The sequence below is a fragment of the Mustela nivalis genome (genome assembly GCF_964662115.1).
Source record: "Mustela nivalis genome assembly, chromosome: 20".
Lineage (NCBI taxonomy): Eukaryota > Metazoa > Chordata > Mammalia > Carnivora > Mustelidae > Mustela > Mustela nivalis.
In genome coordinates this window covers 23,955,357-23,973,109 of record NC_139039.1, presented here as the reverse complement: position 1 = coordinate 23,973,109, position 17,753 = coordinate 23,955,357, and the positions used below count along the sequence as shown (strand labels likewise).

The 17,753-nt window shown below is 48.9% G+C and overlaps 1 protein-coding gene across 1 annotated transcript in view; it reads left to right on the top strand.

Annotated features, from left to right (window-relative positions):
- LOC309855313 (low-density lipoprotein receptor-related protein 2-like) overlaps nt 1-17,753 on the top strand; it is a 39,644-nt gene that overhangs the window by 9,341 nt on the left and 12,550 nt on the right. Inside the window, exons 8-22 of the mRNA XM_082715480.1 lie at nt 150-353; nt 1,051-1,219; nt 1,524-1,692; nt 2,610-2,835; nt 3,333-3,458; nt 5,413-5,637; nt 10,517-10,828; nt 11,507-11,789; nt 12,762-13,072; nt 13,613-13,828; nt 15,371-15,609; nt 16,239-16,399; nt 16,847-16,895; nt 16,982-17,111; nt 17,316-17,500. Coding sequence (XP_082571606.1) covers nt 150-353; nt 1,051-1,219; nt 1,524-1,692; nt 2,610-2,835; nt 3,333-3,458; nt 5,413-5,637; nt 10,517-10,828; nt 11,507-11,789; nt 12,762-13,072; nt 13,613-13,828; nt 15,371-15,609; nt 16,239-16,399; nt 16,847-16,895; nt 16,982-17,111; nt 17,316-17,500 — 3,005 coding nt within the window. The remainder of the gene's footprint in view (nt 1-149; nt 354-1,050; nt 1,220-1,523; nt 1,693-2,609; nt 2,836-3,332; nt 3,459-5,412; nt 5,638-10,516; nt 10,829-11,506; nt 11,790-12,761; nt 13,073-13,612; nt 13,829-15,370; nt 15,610-16,238; nt 16,400-16,846; nt 16,896-16,981; nt 17,112-17,315; nt 17,501-17,753) is intronic.

The following is a 17,753-nucleotide window of genomic DNA, read 5'->3' as shown; positions in this document are numbered from 1 at the left end:
TAGATTGACTCTGGACACGCCTCAGTCCAGACCTGAGCCGTCGGCAGATTTCAGCACGGGAGATGGGACAGCATCTTTGGTGAAAGAGAATGGTATGAGAGAAAGTGTCCAAGGAGTGTGTCACTGTTCCTTTTCCCCCTTTATTGCAGATGATGCTGTTAAAATTCTTATAGCGGCAGAGAGAGAACTTGGGGTCCTGGATCGGAGAACAGGCATCTATGAGCCTCTGGTTCCTGTAAACTCGAGGCCGACTTCTGTCGCCTATGATCTCGACAGAAGCATGTACTTTTGGGTGGATGAAGCCTTACACGTGTTTGTCCTTGGGAAGCCAAACCCGGTTCCTCTCTATCCAGGTATATTTCTTGACGTCCAGAGCCCTGGCTTCTTAAAGCGCCTTCAGCAGAGTATAAGCGGCCTGTGTATTCATATGGACGTCGTCTGGGACTCTCTTGTTGTGACTCCCCAGTGCAACCCTGATTTGAGATAAGGCCATGTAATTTGGCTCAACAGGAGCTTTGCTGGAGCATAACCGGCGAACGAGGTTGCTCTAAAGAGGTACAGAAAGTTGGGCATGTGGGCTCAGGCCAGGGCTGATCTCCACTTCATCCCTGGGTTTGTGACTTAGAGCAAGTCGTTAACTGCGCTCAGTAAGACAGAAGGGATAGCCCTTGTCTCACTGGGTAAGCGAGGGTAAGGTAGGGGAGATTCAAGAAGAACGGTCCATGGGAGGAAGTGCTTAGTTGTCCTGGGCACGTAGAAACCCTCTGTTAGCCACTCCCCTGAGACTTCTGTAACAGATGCTGCCCCAGACTGAGGCTGCATTCTCTTAGATTTCTTGGTTCTGCTTCTGCTAAGGTCCTTCTCTTTTCCTGCCGCCCACAGTATATTGCACAGTGCTCCTCTCTGGCTCTCCTTCCCTGTGTCCCACTGGCTGCCTTGTACAGCTTGAAATCAGAAGATGTAGAAAAGTTTAGTCCAGATCTCTTTTTCAAGGTAAGAAGAAGGTAGGAGAATACAGGAGCATAGTAATACTGTCTCGTGTATCCCCAGAACTTCAGGCCGTGGACAGTATCTCTTTGGACTGGCTCACGGGGCTGCTGTATTGGGCTAGCAGCTTCGCAAGGGTCATCGGTGCTGGCTTGAGTGATGGCAGAGGCTATGTCAAAATCTTGGAGAAGGATCTGGTACCAGAGCAGCTCATCGTGTTTCCCCCGAAGAAGTAAGTAGCATTTCTTTGAGAATATATCCCAAATCACTGGTTATCTTAGACATTTAAGTTGATAAGAGGACCTTTCCACGTTTTCAACATAGGTCTTCATTTGCTTCAAAAATATCTTCTAAATTGAATCCTAGGAAGAGCCCCTTTTCAGTCCACGGAGTCTGAGGGCAGAGATCTGCATTCTCAGCTGCGCAATGACCGGGGGCCTGAACAAGAACGCTCCCGGGGTCTGGCTGTTCAGAAGAACATGTGTTCAGGGTGGTGGTTGGGGGGATGGTTAACACTGTGCTTTTGCTTCCCTCAGGTCATTGTATTGGGTAAATCGTGGTAAGAAAGGCAGGAGAACTCTCGAGGCTGCAGGGATGGACGGCTCAGATCGGAAGGTGCTCGCAGCCGTCCACATGGAGGAGCCTGTGGGACTGGCGCTTGACCCCGTGGCCGGCCGCCTCTACTGGATCAGCGAGTATAAAGAGGTACTGGAGAGAGGTCAGGAAGGAAAGCGTTTGAGTGGGGGCTTGCTAGGCCCATGGGTAACTGCAGACACCTCCCTAAATCTCGCATCAACCCCGCACGTGGTCTTCTGGCCACGAGGACCTCGGAGAGCGAGCTGGGCTGGGCCAGGGTCTTGAGGAGAGCCCGACCAGGTCAACACAGGCTGAGAGGCTTCGTGTGTGACTTTCTCCAGCACCGCGGTCACATCTAGCCCTGGAATTTTCTGGTAGTATGGGTCATACTGTATGTTGTACCTAAAACATAAAACCATAAAACCATGTGTGAGCATGCATGGGAGGAGGGGAGAGGGAGATGCAGACTCCCCGCTGCACAGGGAGCCCTACTCCGTCCCAGGGTCCTAGGATCATGACTTGAGCTGAAGGCAGATGCTTAACCGACTGAGCCAGCCAGGCACTTTTTTTAAAGTCATCTTTGCACACCCAATGTGAGGCTCAAACTCACAGCCCTGAGATCGGGCATTGCCTACTCTACTAGCTGAGCCAGCCAGGGGCCCTGGGAGTCGTATTTTTAAGTCTGTTACTTCAGCTGTGACTTTGACAATTTATAGCCCCTCTTTGAACTCCCATCACCCTCTGTGAAGAGAGATGGATCATTCACCTCAGAAAGCAGCTGGAGAACGTAGGGAAAGACTTGGTACCACATCTGGAAGCAGACAGTAAGTTAGGGTAGCTACTTGTGCAATGTACCTCTGACCCCAGTTTGTGCAAGAAGCAGTCCAACCACTGGCTTTGGCATTAGCCTCCATGAATTCTAAGGCACTCTCCTCTTTATCAAGTTGATAGCGCTTGAAGATGTTTAATCAGTGTCCACGCAAGAGGTGTCCTGATGCCAGAGTCTCATGCTAATGGCGACCAACTCTCATGACTCTACCCTTCAGTCCATAGAGACAGTCAACGTGGATGGCAGTGGGAGGCACACATTTCCTGAGATCTTCTTGGAAGACGACAACCCAATAGGACTAGCTATATTCGAGAACTCCTTCTTCTGGGCAAATAAAATACATCTGTATCATACTTCACCCCACACCCCCAAGGAGAGAGCGGTGTTGCTCAATGCTTCCATGTCTGCTTTCTCCATCCTCCACAAATCCCAGCAGCCCAAGGGTATGTCCCTGACATGTTCATTGTTAATTGCGGTTGATGTTAATTTTTCTGCTCTTCACAGAAAACTGAAGAAAGCCCAACGTCCTGTTTATAGGAGGAAGCCAAATATTCATTGACTAGGAATTAAAGGCTTTTGTTAACCAGAAACTATATGTCAGATTCAACTCAGCTTAAGTGGGTCGGAGAAACTCCCCAGAGTAGAGAGCTGTGACCACTACTTACTTCTAAAGGAGTCTTCTTGTCAGCAAGCCAGGGAGTCTTTTTGCCTTAACTCTAGGGCCGAAGATGCTGTTGGTTGAAGACTTACTGGCCTGAGCTTAATATGGATAAGTAATTGCTACTATCTGAAAGGGGGTCATGAGAGTTTAACCTAGAAGGTAACGAGGATCCTGGGATTCCTCTTAAGGCAAAACCAACTGAACTCCCTTGAGTATTAAGTTTGGAACTGATATGGAGATCTCTGAAATCGTACCTAACCTATTTCTATTTGAAAACAGGCAGACCGCCAGCATGTGCTCCAGGCTCATGCAGCCACCTCTGTCTCCTGTCCCCCGTCCATCCCAAGGGCTATAAGTGTGTTTGCCCGGAGGGAATGTTCCTTTTGCCTTCCGGTACATGTAGCGGTGAGTATGCTGAGGCAAATGGACTTGGCTCAGGGAGACTCATTCCATTTTGGGATCAATCACGTGTATGCGGACAACCTTACCTTGTTAAGTTTTGTTATCCAAAGATCTTAAGTTCTTTTATTATTGTGTTGAAAGTATAGAACATAAAGCTTAGTATTTTAACCACTTTCAAGCCTGTAGTAGCATTGAGTGCATCCACGTTTTTATGCAACTATCGCTACCATCCATCTCCAGAACTTTTTCTTTTTTTAAAGAAAGATCTTTGTTTAGAGTGAGAGCAAGAGCAGGAGGGAGGAAGAGGGGGAGGGAGAGAGTGCCAAGCAGGGTCCACACTGAGCGCAGAGCCTGACTCGGAGCTTGGTCTCATGATGCTGAGCTCACACCCTGAGCCGAGGTCAAGAGTTGGCCTTCTAACTGACTGAGTCACTCAGGCTTCCCTCTCCAGAACGTTTTCATCTTCCTAAACTGAAATTTTGTACCCACTAAACAATAACTCCCCATTCCTCTCCCCCCAGCCCCGGCCCTAGACCACCATTCTACTTTCTATATGAACGTGACAACTCTAGGAACGTCATAGGAGTGGAATCCTCCAGTGTTTGTCCTTCGGCTGCTGGCTTAGTTTCCTTTACTGTCTTTAAGGTTCATGTTGTAATATGTGTCAGAACTGCCTTCCTTGAATAAGCATTTAATTTATATTTTGGTTTCTCCATTCATCTGTTAATGAATACTAGGGCTTGTTTGATTTTAAAGCAGGAATAATAGGTTTACACCAGTCAGTTTTACCCCAAAATTAAGTTGGTACAAGAAAGAAATGCTCCGTAGTCTTATGCTTGCGTACTCTGACCTAGGTTTGTAAGCAGGGTCTATTGCAGTATGGTTAACATAAATTCTTGTTGTTTTGCTTTGAAATATTAAGGCCTACAAGCTCCTTTGAACATCTCTATCCAAATTACTTTTTTGGGGGAAAGATTTTATTTATTTATTTTAGAGAGAGCGCGTGCACAGAGGTACAGAAGTGAGAGGAGGGGTAAAAGGAGAGAGAGAGAGAATCTCAAGCAGAGCCCTCTGAGTGCGGAACCCAGTGCAGGGCTTGATCTTACAATCCTGAGATTATAACCTGAACTGAAACTGAGAGTTTAAAGCTTAACCAACTGAGCCACTCAGGTGCCTCCCACATTACTTTTTTGCTAAAGAACACTCAGGTTTTAAGAAGGATAAAGATATAAATATCTTCATGCTCTAACCACCTTTAAAAAACATAATTCTCAGGGGTAGATGCCTGATGCGATCACGGTGCACGTAATACGCTGTTGTGCCGAACTCAGGACTTCACTTTGACTTGTATCTTGAGGGGCACCTGGGTGGCTCAGTGAGTTCAGCATCTGCCTTCGGCTCAGGTCATGATCCTGGGGTCCTGGGATCCAGCCCTGTGTCAGGCTCCCTGCTCAGCCGGGGGTTTGCTTCTCCCTCTACCCCTCCCCCTGCTCATGCGCTCTTCCTCTCTCAAATAAATTAATAAATCTTTTAAAAAATTTTAAAAATTGTATCTTGAACATTACATATACAGCTAAATACCCGAGTAACTTTTCTTTAAATAGGCAATCGAATTTAAAATTCTTTCTACTGAGACTTGTGCACCATGAGCAAGGGTTTGAGGGCATGAATGAAACAGATGGGGCACTGCCCAGCCCTAATCCTTGTGGCTCTCTGTTAACCTTCCAGCAGAAATTTGAAAGTTTTAGTGATTTGGGAAAGCAGAGCAATACTTCATTTGCCCAAATGACTCCCTTCTCCAAGGAGGCTCAGGCTTTCGTGCTGTATTCATGCCTCAGAAGCGAACTTGCTAAGACCCCTTTCTACGTGTTCCTCAGCTGGAGAGTTTACTCAAGAAGGGAGCAGGGGGCTTATCTGACAAATGGCCAAATGGTAAATCTCTCATTTCTCTTGGTAGAGTTAAAGATAGTATTTTCGTCTGGCAAACGTCTCTACTTGTTGAAAGTTGGTTTTATGGGAACTGCTATAGAGAGAACCCTAGTTCAAGAGCATTCGAGAAACATCTATTTACTGGATATTGACTGGAAAAGAAACCTCGTCTACTGGACAAATGCCGGGGGACAGCTGTTCTGCTCAGCTGGCTATTCAGGAGAAAAGCAAGAGATTTGGACAGAGCACACAGGTAAGCTGGATGGCTATTTTGGATTTTTCCCCTTTATTTCCTGGCTTTAAAATTAACTAAAACAAAACAAAACAAAACAAAAACAAAACAAAACAAAAACAAAACCCATACCCAAAAAACAACAAAAAAACCTTACCTGATCTGAATCAACCTTAATGCCAAAGGATGGTTTTAAGGTAATTTAAACATGGACTGTCTGACTTAACCTTATATTTTTAAGAGGAATACAGGCTGTTAAAAGACTACTGTGATTTGGGAAATCCTAGGGTCAGTAGTAAGTTTTTTGAAATTCTATTTTTCTGGCCTTAAGTTTGGGTAGGATAGAAATAGACCTTAAATATTTCAGTTTTGCATTGCAGATTTTTCTTGCACTAATTTAGAAGTCGTTTGCAATGCAGATTTCTGAGACAACTAGAGAGATATTTTCTTAATGTGGCAATAGATCCTTTCTCTCCTCTCTCACACTGCTGAATGGCACGGCCCATCCTTAGCGCTGTGTACTCTACCTAAAGGCAAACATCTACCTTGTAAAAGAGATCTGGGGCTAGAGCTCTAGGGTGAGCAATTTGATTTCTGAATATCTGGGCCCCTGTTACTCTAAGCACCAATGATAGGCTTTACTACAGGAAGCGCCATATTGAAATGCATGTTCCTCCAACACGCTTCTGAGCAGTAGGTTCTGCTGAGTCCTGTGGGCAAGCACAACGCCTGGCACCTAGGAACTTCCGGTACCTGCCCCAGAGAACTTTCAGGAAAGAGTGGAATGGACCGCATTCTTGAAACACAACTGGTGGCTGTCTGAGGAAAGTCGTGATCTTGAATTTCTTCCTATTTCTCCCCACTAATTAAAATGCCACTTTCACTCCACTGGCTAATCTTAGCTAGTAGGGTTCTGTGTTACAATGATCACATTGAGGGTTTGTAAGGGACTGGCAGTTTCATTTGAGCTGGCTTCTAGTGTGGAATGTGGAATCCCTGTGGTACGTGGCTCTGAAATAAAAGAAAATATATATGTCTCTGTCCCCTGCTTACTAGCACAGAGTTCTTAAGACCTTCGTAACTTCCTGAGTGAATGCACCAGACACAGAGCTCCCTCCCCTAAGCTGTTTGGAATTTTTGAGGTCATAGGAAGAGCTTAGTTAGAATGAGCCAAGTTTGGCGGAGTCTGCAGTGCAATGTAGCATTGAATTTAAGGTCCATTTCTACATTACCCAGACTTAAGGTCAGAAAAATTTAAAAACCTTACCACCAACCCTGGGAAGCTGTTTACCAGAAAGATCAAGCCGTAACTGGAAGCTTAGAACTTTCAGCTCCACTTCCTGTTCTCTGGAGAGGGTAGAGGGGCTAGGGGCTGGAAATGGAATCGGGGATCCATCACGCCTATGTAATGAAGCTGCCATGAAATCCCCAAAGCGGGGGCTTCAGTAGAGCTTCCGGGTTGGTGAACACGTCTGTGTGCCGGGAGGGTGGTGCAGCCCATCTCCACGGGAACAGAAGCTCCTACTTCCGGGCCCTTTGGATGTGGCTCTGTGGCTCTCTTTGTCCAGCCGTTCATCTGTATCTCTTACGAAATAAACCAATAAATTTGTTTCCCTCAGTTCTGTGAGCAGCAGATTACCAAACCCAAGGAGGTTGTGGGAACCCTGATTTAGAGCCAGTGGCTCAGAGTGCTGGTGGGACCCGAGACTTGTGACTGGCTTCAGAAGCAGGGGCAGTCTTGGCACAGAGCCCTTAACCTGTGGGCTTTGATGCCAACTCCAGGAGGACAGGGTCAGCACTGGGTTGTAGGGTATTCGGCTAGTGTTGCAGAATTGCTTGGTATGGGGAACCCCCCGGGACCCCCCACATCTGGTGTCAGAAGTGTTGGAGGTGTAAACGCCACACAGGTGCGTTTCTTCCTACAAAGTGAGTGAAAGCATGACAAAGCCAGGCAGACCCTTCAGAGCGGGGATCAGGCTGGTTACTACCTACGGGGACCTGTTTGCAGAGCCCAGGGTCTCCTTACGACCCCGGTGAGCATGCAGCTTTCAGCTTCCCCTTGCATCAGAGCGTGCTAATATCAGTGTTGTCTCTCTCTCTCTCTCTCTTTTTTAGAAGATTTATTTGAGAATGGGAAAGAGAGCACATGGTGGGGAGGGCCAGAGGGAGAAAGATGCTTAAACACACTCATACTGAGTGTCGAGCCCAATGTGGGGCTTGATCTGTTGACCCTGAGATCACGACCCCAGCCAAAATCATGAGTCAGATGCTTAACTGGCTCTCATTCAGGTGCCCCAGTGTTTTCTCTTGAATGAGTGAATCTTGTCCTCATTGAAAAATGTAGGCTAGGGAATACAGAGGAGATTACTTTAGGAAAAACAAAAAAATGGGAGGGCTCCAGAATTCTGTTTTAGGCAAGAGTGCCTAAAGAAACCTGTATAGAATTGCTCAAAGAACCTTCTGTGGCCCTGGCAACCGTGCAAACAGCACCAGTTAAAGCTAATACCAGACAGAACGTGTCTTCTGTGCAGAAGGCAGAGCCCATAGGAGAAGAGAGAAGTTGATCTGGGTGTGGCTAGTCTCTTACTAACTGGCCGGCCTTAAGTCCCTTCTTTCCTGGGGTGACTTAAGGAATGTGGGGGACAACTCTGTGCAAGTTCCTCCACGTGAAAACACGGGGAATAGTAAAACCTCCCATCCTCACAGCCAGGAAGTGGGAAGAACTAGAACTCAGGAACCCTGTGTGTACAGGCTTCTCCCTTCTGCTACCCACGCCCAGCTTCGTGCCTCATCTGTTTGTCAGTCTCCCTCGTAGTTAACATTTGAGCTCTTTTTTTTTTTTTTAAAGCTTTTATTTATTTATTTGACAGAGAGAGAGTGAGAGGAGGAACACAAGCAGGGAGAGTGGGAGAGAGAAAAGCAGGCTTCCCGCTGAGCAGGGAGCCCAGAGCGGGGCTCATTCCAGGACCCTGGGATCATGACCTGAGCCAAAGGCAGATGCTTCACGACTAAGCCACCCAGGCGCACCAACCTTGGAGTTCTGAAACATTCCGGCACACCACAGAGTGTTCTACTAAGACCCAGCTCTGTGAGGTGGTGGGGGCGTGGGGAATGTGCACATAGATGCATTATATAGGTTTGCCTATATAAATGTTGTAGCACAATTTACAAATAACAAACTATACAACATTCTTTGTTGTAAATTTCATGTAGGTACATGATTTTCAGATTGGTTACAGATCCAAGAATTCAGAATAAAAAAAGCAGTTTATAGCTGCAGTTCAATCAGAATTTAACAAAATCCAACTATGAATAAATGCTCGACTGCGATCCAATTTGGCACAGAGTCGCTGCCATCAGAGCAAATACAGTCCTACTCTAACGTAATTTGACAGTTGCTTCTGTAAACTAGTGGGAAGTGTAGCAGTGAAGACTAATTGAAATTACTTTATTGACCAAAGGGACTGATTTGTGGATTTGGAAAATAGTTTTCAAAATCTAGGAAAATGTTTTCCCAACTTCTGTGGTCTCTAAAATGTCGTGGGCATAGGTGTGACGCATGTAAGTTTAATTGGCAATATGAACACTTTCCTCTGCCACGTAAGTCCAGACCAGGGTTGTCAGCCTCCTTCTATAAAAGGCCAGACAGCAACTATTTCAGGCTGGTCGGGCACTGTGCTGTTCTGTCTGCAAAGGAGCCGACCACCGTATGTGCGTTAGGGACCATGGTGTGTTCCCCTGGAATTTACAAAAACACGCCAAAGGTTGGAATTGGCCCCAGGGCCATTCTTTGTCAGTTCCTGGTCTAGAAAATGAAACTGAAAACAAATCAAGCCCTGATTTGGAGGGTTTGCCAATGCCTCTGGTGGAAAATACTCCCACAGTGGCAGGTTTCAGGCTCACAATGTAAGGTGACTTATCACAGAGTTTGGAAGGAGCGTGGAGTAGCAAAGTGCAGGAATGCAAGGACCAGAGTATTTTTGTTTCAAGTGCAGTTAAGTTGATGTGATTTAATTTTAAAAATGACTATATTGGACAGCAAGCTTGCGGTGTTCCTGAATTCAACAACTGGCCATTCCAAACTTGTGCAAAGAACAGATGCTCTCCTATGCTTTTCATAGGTACCGACTCGAATCCTCAAAACTGGGAGAAGCCCTGTCCCTATCACACATTTGCAGGAACTGAGCCACAGTAATTAGCTGACACCTTATCTTGGAATGTGCTTCAAAAATGGCAGTCTGACTTCCAGCCCAATACTGCTCTTAACTTTAAAGCTGTACTCACCCTAGGGTAGGTACTGCCTAGCTGAGATCCACTTACGTGGGTCTAGTGGGCAGAATGGGAGTAGGGAGTGCTTGGTGGGCTAGTGCCCACATCTGTTATGCTTAAAAGCTACCACTTTGTGGCTTTTATATACTTGGTCCCTGTCCTATCTCTGTCCTCAAGCTCTAGGTCTCCTCACTCCCCGCCCACTCTACGGGTGACCTTCCATACCACTGCTGTGGTGACACTTCCCCCAGGCTCTGCCTTCCCGTAGCCATTTCAGTTCCAGGCACTTGGCATGTAATTGATTGATTGTCCTACGTAACCGACGAAGAGGGAGGTGAAAGCAGAGTTGCATGTCTGCGTTCAAACATAAGTGTTGCAGCTTAGATATACAACTCTTAAAAGGCAGTGGCTGTCTCTCTTACCAGCAGGTTGTGAGGATCACATGAGCTCGTATGACAGATAAGGGCCTAGAACCAGAGTAGGTCTGATGGGACTCCTCATGTGAACGAGGTATGTGGGCTCGTTAGGGACCAGGCTTCGCATCCCTCTGAGTGTCTCCCTTCCAAAACGTTAAGGGCGTGCACGAATGTATTTGAATGTCCTAATGGGAGTTCCTTTCCCGCCCTCACAGTCTGCTCAGCAAAGGTGGACATATCCACGGGGAACTTGTACTGGCTGCCATGTGACCGACGTGCTATCCAGAAGACTGGACTCCCTGGCCCAGACACCTGGACCCTCTACACAACAGGCCGCATTATACTGCATCTTCTTCTCGACTGGCCAGAGAGAGTGCTCTACTGGGTGGAGAGTGGGAAGCACTTGCAAAGTATGACCCTCGATGGCAAAACCAGACGGCAAGTCTGGACGGGCACCTGGACGGCAGACACCCACATGACCTTGGACCTCGGCGCGTCTAGCATCCTCTGGACGGCCAAAGGGTCAGGTAAGTGCCACGCAGAGCAGTGGTTGGTAGAAGCCGGGGAGCGGTGGTGGTAAGGCTCGTTACTGCGTGAGGAATGAGCTCATTCCGAGAACTAGCTAGACCTGGGCTTGAATTAGGTTCTCATAGTTACGGCTTGGGCACGCGTCCCTCAGCTCAGACTTAGTTTCCTTGGTAGGTCTAGATTTTTGACTTGAAAGGCAGAAAACTGCAGAGCTAACATGCTTAGTCGCTTTGGGTTCGGAATGGGTCTCTGCCTTCATGAGCAGACGTAACAAACCCAAACCTGCCTTGCAAATGAAGCAGAGGTGCTCGGTCCGCTGGGTCCCAGATACAACTTCTGCCTGGCTGCCGGCTCCGACCGTCTTCTCCACCAGGAGCTGCCCCCGAGGGCTGGTGGCTTCGTGGGGGCAACTGAGTGTGTTTGCATGCTGCCTGAAGATAGGATAGGGCTTGCCTGACGCTCACAGGTGGCAGATCTCCAGTTCCTAGAGCTTTAAACACTTTCCGGGACTATCTTTAACTGCAAAACTAAAACCTACAAAACTCAATAGGAAGAGTCTGGGCTTTTCAATGGGGCTCGTTGACTCTCAATCAAGGGCTACCCATGCGTCTGTCCCTACCCCCCACCCCAACACAGGTTACTCTCCGCCAGCCTATAAGCACTTGACTCTTCCTTAGGTTTGCAAAGTCTGAGTCTCCTAAAAAACAGAACATACGCTTTGAACAAGATCTGGAGTGACGGCATTCTTGCGGCTCACGAGCCCTACCTGGTGACCGTGCACAGGGGAGCCCTCCTGCTGTGGGACAGGAGGACACTGGAGCCCTTCACCTTGTCCAAAGAGCCATATGTGAGGACCCTGATCATCCTGGCTGAAAACCAACAAGTCCCAGGCGAGTCTTCCTCTGTGGGGTTCTTCTTTGAAATCACTTTCTTTGCCTCTGGTCTGTGTGTTTGCGGAGGGTAAAATCCTGGTGGGGGGGGGGTCTTTGTATTGGCTGTTGTCGGTACTCACAGTGCCACAGGCCTTCCCCCTCACTCGGCCTTATCCTGGAGGATTAAGAGTCACACACACACACACATGTTTCTCAAAGTTGCTACATTGACATGACCCCCAGCAAAACTTCCACAAGTTTGCCCACCATAACCCCTTTGGGGAGTCCTCTCATATGTTAGCATCTTAAACCTCTTCATCTGGAGGTAAAGAGATCCATTTAATTTGTTCAGAAGCACTTTCCCGAACAGATTTTACCAAGTTACCCCCTTCCCCCAGCAGCAGCATCTTGCAGAGGACCCTTTGAGGAACCATCCAGGGGCTGTGGACATGGGGGCAGGTTCTCCTGGCTGTTGGAGCTGCTCCGATAGTTCAGATTACCCTGCTGATGGCTGCTTTTTCCCTCTTCACATAAGCCTTTGGCCCAGAGCCAAAAAGTTAGTTTCTGGACCTTGAGGCAGACAAAGCCGAAATCCTATCACAGGAGGTGGGGTGGGCGGCTGCGGCTTGGTTATAGGGCTGTAGCAGGGAGTGAACCAGAACCAGGCCCTGTCTACAGAAACTTGATTTTTTTTTTTTAAGATTTTATTTATTTGACAGAGAGAGACACAGTGAGAGAGGGAACCCAAATAGGGGGAGTGGGAGAGGGAGAAGCAGGCTTCTTACCAAGCAGGGAGCCCTATGGGGGCCCCAGTCCTAAGATCCCGGGATCATGACCTGAGCCAAAAGCAGACTGAGGCTTAAAAACTGAGCCCCCCAGGTGCCCGAAATTTTATTTTTCAATCCTAGCAGTTAGTATCAGGCAGGAGAAGAAGTTATTAGGCGTGAAGGAGAAAACGATTTGCCCAAATGTAAAGCCGTTAGATGATGATGGGCCAATGGATCACGTCTGACCGAAGGATCTAGGCTTTGAGGCCATTTCACTGTTTTCTTCTTACGAGGGAGGCACACGTAGCTGCCGGGCCCCAACCTGGCTCTGGGAGGAGGGGGCCGCAGAAGCAAGTCTCCGGTGCCCGGAGCCCAGGGCCAGCCTTGCCGATGCCACTGTTTATTGCAGATCCTGAGCTTGAAGGGGTGGCCGCAGATGGTCCTTCCGCGCTTCCTCTTGCACCCCCATTGCTCTGTACCCCGTCTTCTGTCCCCTGTCGGAACGGGGAGGAATGCGTTTCTCGGGAGTACCTCTGCGATGGCAAGCCGGACTGTCAGGACAGCTCGGACGAAGGGGACTGTGCCCGGTTCTGCAGCAGACCAGGTCTGTCTCTGTGTCAGGAGGAATGCCACATGGTAGGAGTGACCAGCGTTGATCACAAGTACCCTTGCCTCCCCTCGGTAAAGTGTCGTAGCTAAAGGTCCTAGTCTGTCAGAATACGGATGCTGCCAGTGTCCGTTTTATCACGTTAAGTTGGACGTTTTACCGGGTGTAATTTTTAACTATTGCTTCCTTGCCTCCTTAAATTTGCTTAAGTGTTCCAGGGTTTGCCTTTATAAAGGCTGAGCCATAAGCCGACCAGAATGGACCACTTAGAACAGATTTGGCAGTGATTTTCTGTAAGTTGTTTAAGTACCCAAACCAATAGGAGTCCTTATTACTGAAACAGCCTCGTTCAGCTGGTTAATTTAACTGACCTGAGCACTTTATTAAAGCTTGCTTAGGGATTAGATAAGCTATAGAGCTTGATCAGATAGGATGTAGTCTACCCCTTAAGCCCCAGAGTGAGGGGGCGTTCATCTAACTTTCAGCCTTCAGTAGGACTGAGCAGACGGTGCAAACCCCCGGTCCTTCCCGTCGTAGGGATCTTCCGGTGTCTGAACGGAAACCAGTGCATTGAGGAGACCTTCCGCTGTGATGGGGCTCAGCAGTGCTCCGATGGGTCTGACGAGCTGGGCTGCTGGAAGCCCACTGAAGATTGTTCTCTGCGTTGTGACAACGCGACTCGCTGTGTCCCCAAGAGCTGGCTGTGTGACGGCCACCCCGACTGTTCTGACAGGAGCGATGAACAAGGATGCGGTAAGTGCCGTGCAGCTCACGTCGGGGACCTTGTGTTCTACGAGGTTGCCACCGACCCCGAATGCACAGACCCCACATCACTGCCCATAGAAGAGACACAGGGCAACATTTCTGAGACTCTCTCGTGACAGTACTTGGGTCGACTGACCAACATAAAACCTTACTTTAGTGCAGGCTGTTTAGAGACTACTTGATATGCACATTGTCAGCTCATTGACACTGAAGCCGCGACCCCAGCACGATAACACCTGCCCCAACAAAGCTTGACACAGCGTTTGCTCCGCGAGGCGGCTCTCGACGTCTCGCACTAGGAGCGCCAGACCACATTTCCGCTCTGCCCTTGGGGGGAGCTTTTCAACAGCAGAATTCCCCCAGAGTACAAACATGTGGGAACTATGGCTCTAAAGAGACTTTGGAAAGGACACTTGTTTCCAGTGTGAGGACAGAAGCTAGAAGGCAGAGCGTCGCCTTGTTCCACCTCAGCTGGAAACGCGTGCTAGGGGACACAAGTGTTTTTCTGCTTTGTGTAGGCGTATCTTCAGATGACCATGAAAGCGTGGGAGCATGGATTTGAGGGTGGGGGTATGAATTTTGGCAAGTAGGTGAATGTGTAAATAAAGAATCTGCAAATAGCGAAGAGGGACAGTACTTACCACAAAGTTAGCAGACTGGATGAAAGGATCTGAGTTGGATGTTGGAGATCGTGGTACAACACTTCTCTCTTTGTGACAAGATTCCCATTAGTGGAAAACTAGTCTACTCTTTGCAATGTTTCTTGAGCAAGAATCGACCATCTTGAAGATTTTAATTTTGATCCTAGGTCTTCTCGTGTGGTCGGCCATCCTTATCTTTAGGTGTGATTGCTTTCCCCTCTTTTCGTTAGGATACGCCATCTTTCTTTTTAGTCTTCCCGGTGGCCTGTTTCAAGGCCCTTAATCACATTGTGGGAATAGGGTAGGAGAGAGAATTTGGAGAATTGAAATGGGAAGAAGAGGAAGCTGGGTGAGGTATCATGACAGATTTGAATGCAGAGGCCATGGAGTAGCTGGACAGTATCCGTGCAGTTGGGTTTATGAGAAGAACATCAGGAGAGGCAGGAAGGAACACTGGGTATAATTTCCTTTTCAATGCATATTTATGGTTTTGCATAGGACCTAAGCTTTTTTCTTGAGCCAAGTCAAGCAACTTCTATCTGTAGGAACTGAGCCCAAGAACATAACATGTAGGGTATGTTGGATGTCATGAGAGACTTTCTCTCCTCATGGATGACAGTAAGGTCCCAGAGAGGAGTCCTACTCCTCAGCTCTCCCAGTGTCCTTCCATGTGTGCCCCCTGCCTGTCCCCCAGCCCTCATTCTCCGAGACAGGGTTCTTCTGGGCTATTTAGTAGGACTTCTCTATCCTAAGACTATTTAACCACCTCGAGGGCTGCGGTTTAGTTCCCCAGGTGACAGCAGAAAACTGGAAAGTCTTCAAATCCTCCACGTGCCCTCAAATGGCTTCCACATCTGGCTGACTTCTTACCCAAAGCCTTGTTTTCTAGTTCAGGTGAAGTGCAGCGCCTTTGAATTTCAGTGCGAGAACGGCCAATGCATCTCGCACTTTCTGCGCTGCGACGGGAACCGAGACTGCCTGGACCACTCGGATGAGGACGGCTGCTCTGTGGCCTGGCCGCTGCGGTGTCCGTCGGGGGAGGTGAAGTGCCGGGGCAGCGGAGAGTGTGTGCCCGTGGCGTGGCTCTGTGACCGTGACTTTGACTGTGAAGACGGGATGGATGAGAAGGTAGGGAGGGCACCCTTCTCCAGAAAAACCGATTTCCCCTCACAGCCGGATCATGTGTCTTCCCGTGGAAAGTGTGAGAAAACCCAAGAACAGAGAAGGAAGGCTTCTCATCCCTCCTGCCCAGAGAGCCACTCATCATGACATCAGGGTGTCTGGAGTGAGAAGATCTCTTGTCAAAAGGCAAATGTTTAAGTGACTTTTTATTGCAGGTTTGCAAGTGTTGGGTCTTCATGGCTCTGGTATAAATGTCCCCCCAGAGACCTGCTCCAAAGCTCTGCCTCCCCGTCACTGAGCAGCCACGACCCTGCCACGTTGTGGGAGGTGCAGTCTGGCTTGAATCCTGCTGCTTGCGTTTGACCCAAAGAAAACACTTACTCCCTCATGTTCTACTTTCTCATCTGTCAAATGGGTAGGAGATAGGCCCCATGGCGCCTGAGGGGGTGAGAATGCCTGTAAAAGTTCAGGGCTGTTAGCAGGGGGACAGGTGTCCCCTCCCCTTCTCTAGCATGTGCTGCCCCCAAGCACAGTGTCCACGTCAGGGGAGGTGCAAGGGAGGCCAGAATGTCAATGGGCTAGGGGTGGTTTTGGAAATGGCAAAGGAATAATTCTTCTTTTTTTTTTTCTTAAAGATTTTATTTATTTATTTGAGAGCGAGAGCAGGGGAAAAGGGAGAGGCAGAGGGAGAAGCAGACTCGCCACTGAGCAGGGAGCATGAAGCGGGCCTTGGTCCCAGGACCCTGAGATCAGGATCTGAGCTGAAGGGAGACGCTTCACCAGCTGAGCCACCCAGGTGACCCCAAATGGCAAAGGAATTCTAAAGAAAAGTTTCTAGAGCACATTCTTATCATTCTTATTCCTAGATTTCTTTTCTTTCTTTCTTTCTTCTTCTTCTTCTTCTTCTTCTTTTTTTTTTTTTTTTGAAAGATTTTGTTTATTTATTTGGCAGAGAGCAAGAGAGATCACAAGTAGGCAGAGAGGCAGGCAGAGGGAGAGGGGGAAGCAAGCTCCCTGCTGAGCAGAGAGCCCAATTCGGGGCTCGATCCCAGGACCCTGACAACATGACCTGAGCTGAAGGTAGAGGCTTAACCCACTGAGCCACCCAGGCGTCCTTATTCTTAGATTTCTTATATGAAGATGCCCCAATTGGACAAAATAAGACCTTTCTTTTCTCTTCATGGCCAGGTTCGCTTTACCTACACCTCTTCCCTTAAATACCTGCTGAAAATGTTTTTCTGAGTCTTGGGGCTTCTCTGGCCCCCTTGCAAAAGGGACTCGAGCATTATCTTGTAAGCCAGGCTCTTTCTCCCTCCAAGAACCCCATCCTGGGCTCTGAGTGCTGGTTTCGCTGCTGACTGAGTTACTGTCCGCTCAGGACTGTGAACCCGAGAAGCTTCGCTGTGGCTCCAGGCAGTGGTCCTGTGCCGGCGGAGACCAATGCGTGCCTGACGTGTGGCGCTGTGACGGGCAGAGAGATTGTGAGGACGGCAGCGACGAGGCTGGGTGTAAGTGTGCGGGCTCCCCCTGAGGGAGGGGCTTCCGGGGGCACCGGCTGCTTGCTTCCTCTTGGCACGAGAAGCCAGCTCAGCCGGCAGGTGCCACTGGCCCTGACAGGACGGGGGTGTCTTGATTGCACATCCTTGCCGTGGAAGGGGTGTTCAGGGCGGCAGGGAACAGATGCTGTAACAGTAGATAATCATCCTCTCGAGGCCGCCCCGAGAAGTGCCCGAGCTCTGAGTTCCAGTGCCGCTCCCTCGGCTGCCTCGACCTCCGCCTGCTGTGTGACGGGAAGGAGGACTGTGCGGACGGCTCCGATGAAGGTGGAATGTGCCTGTCGTCAGCATGCAGCGGGGCGCGGTGTTCCCACGCCTGCTACCGGTCCCCGCACGGGCCTGTGAGTTCACGCCGCTACTGCTTGCCGGTGGCCGTAAACTGAGTCTAGGGATGGGGGGAACTCGTCGGTCGGTCCTTACTGCTCGTGAAACCCTCCGTCTTCCGTGGCTGAGCTCTCCTGACCTGTCCTCTCGTGTCCGCTGAGCCCCTCCTGGCTCTTGTGGAGTCCTGTCAGGTTCCTCCCCTGGGTCGTGTCTCCTAGAACGTGACCACCCAGTCTCCAGAAACTCTGCTGTGGGTGTAACTCTGTAGCT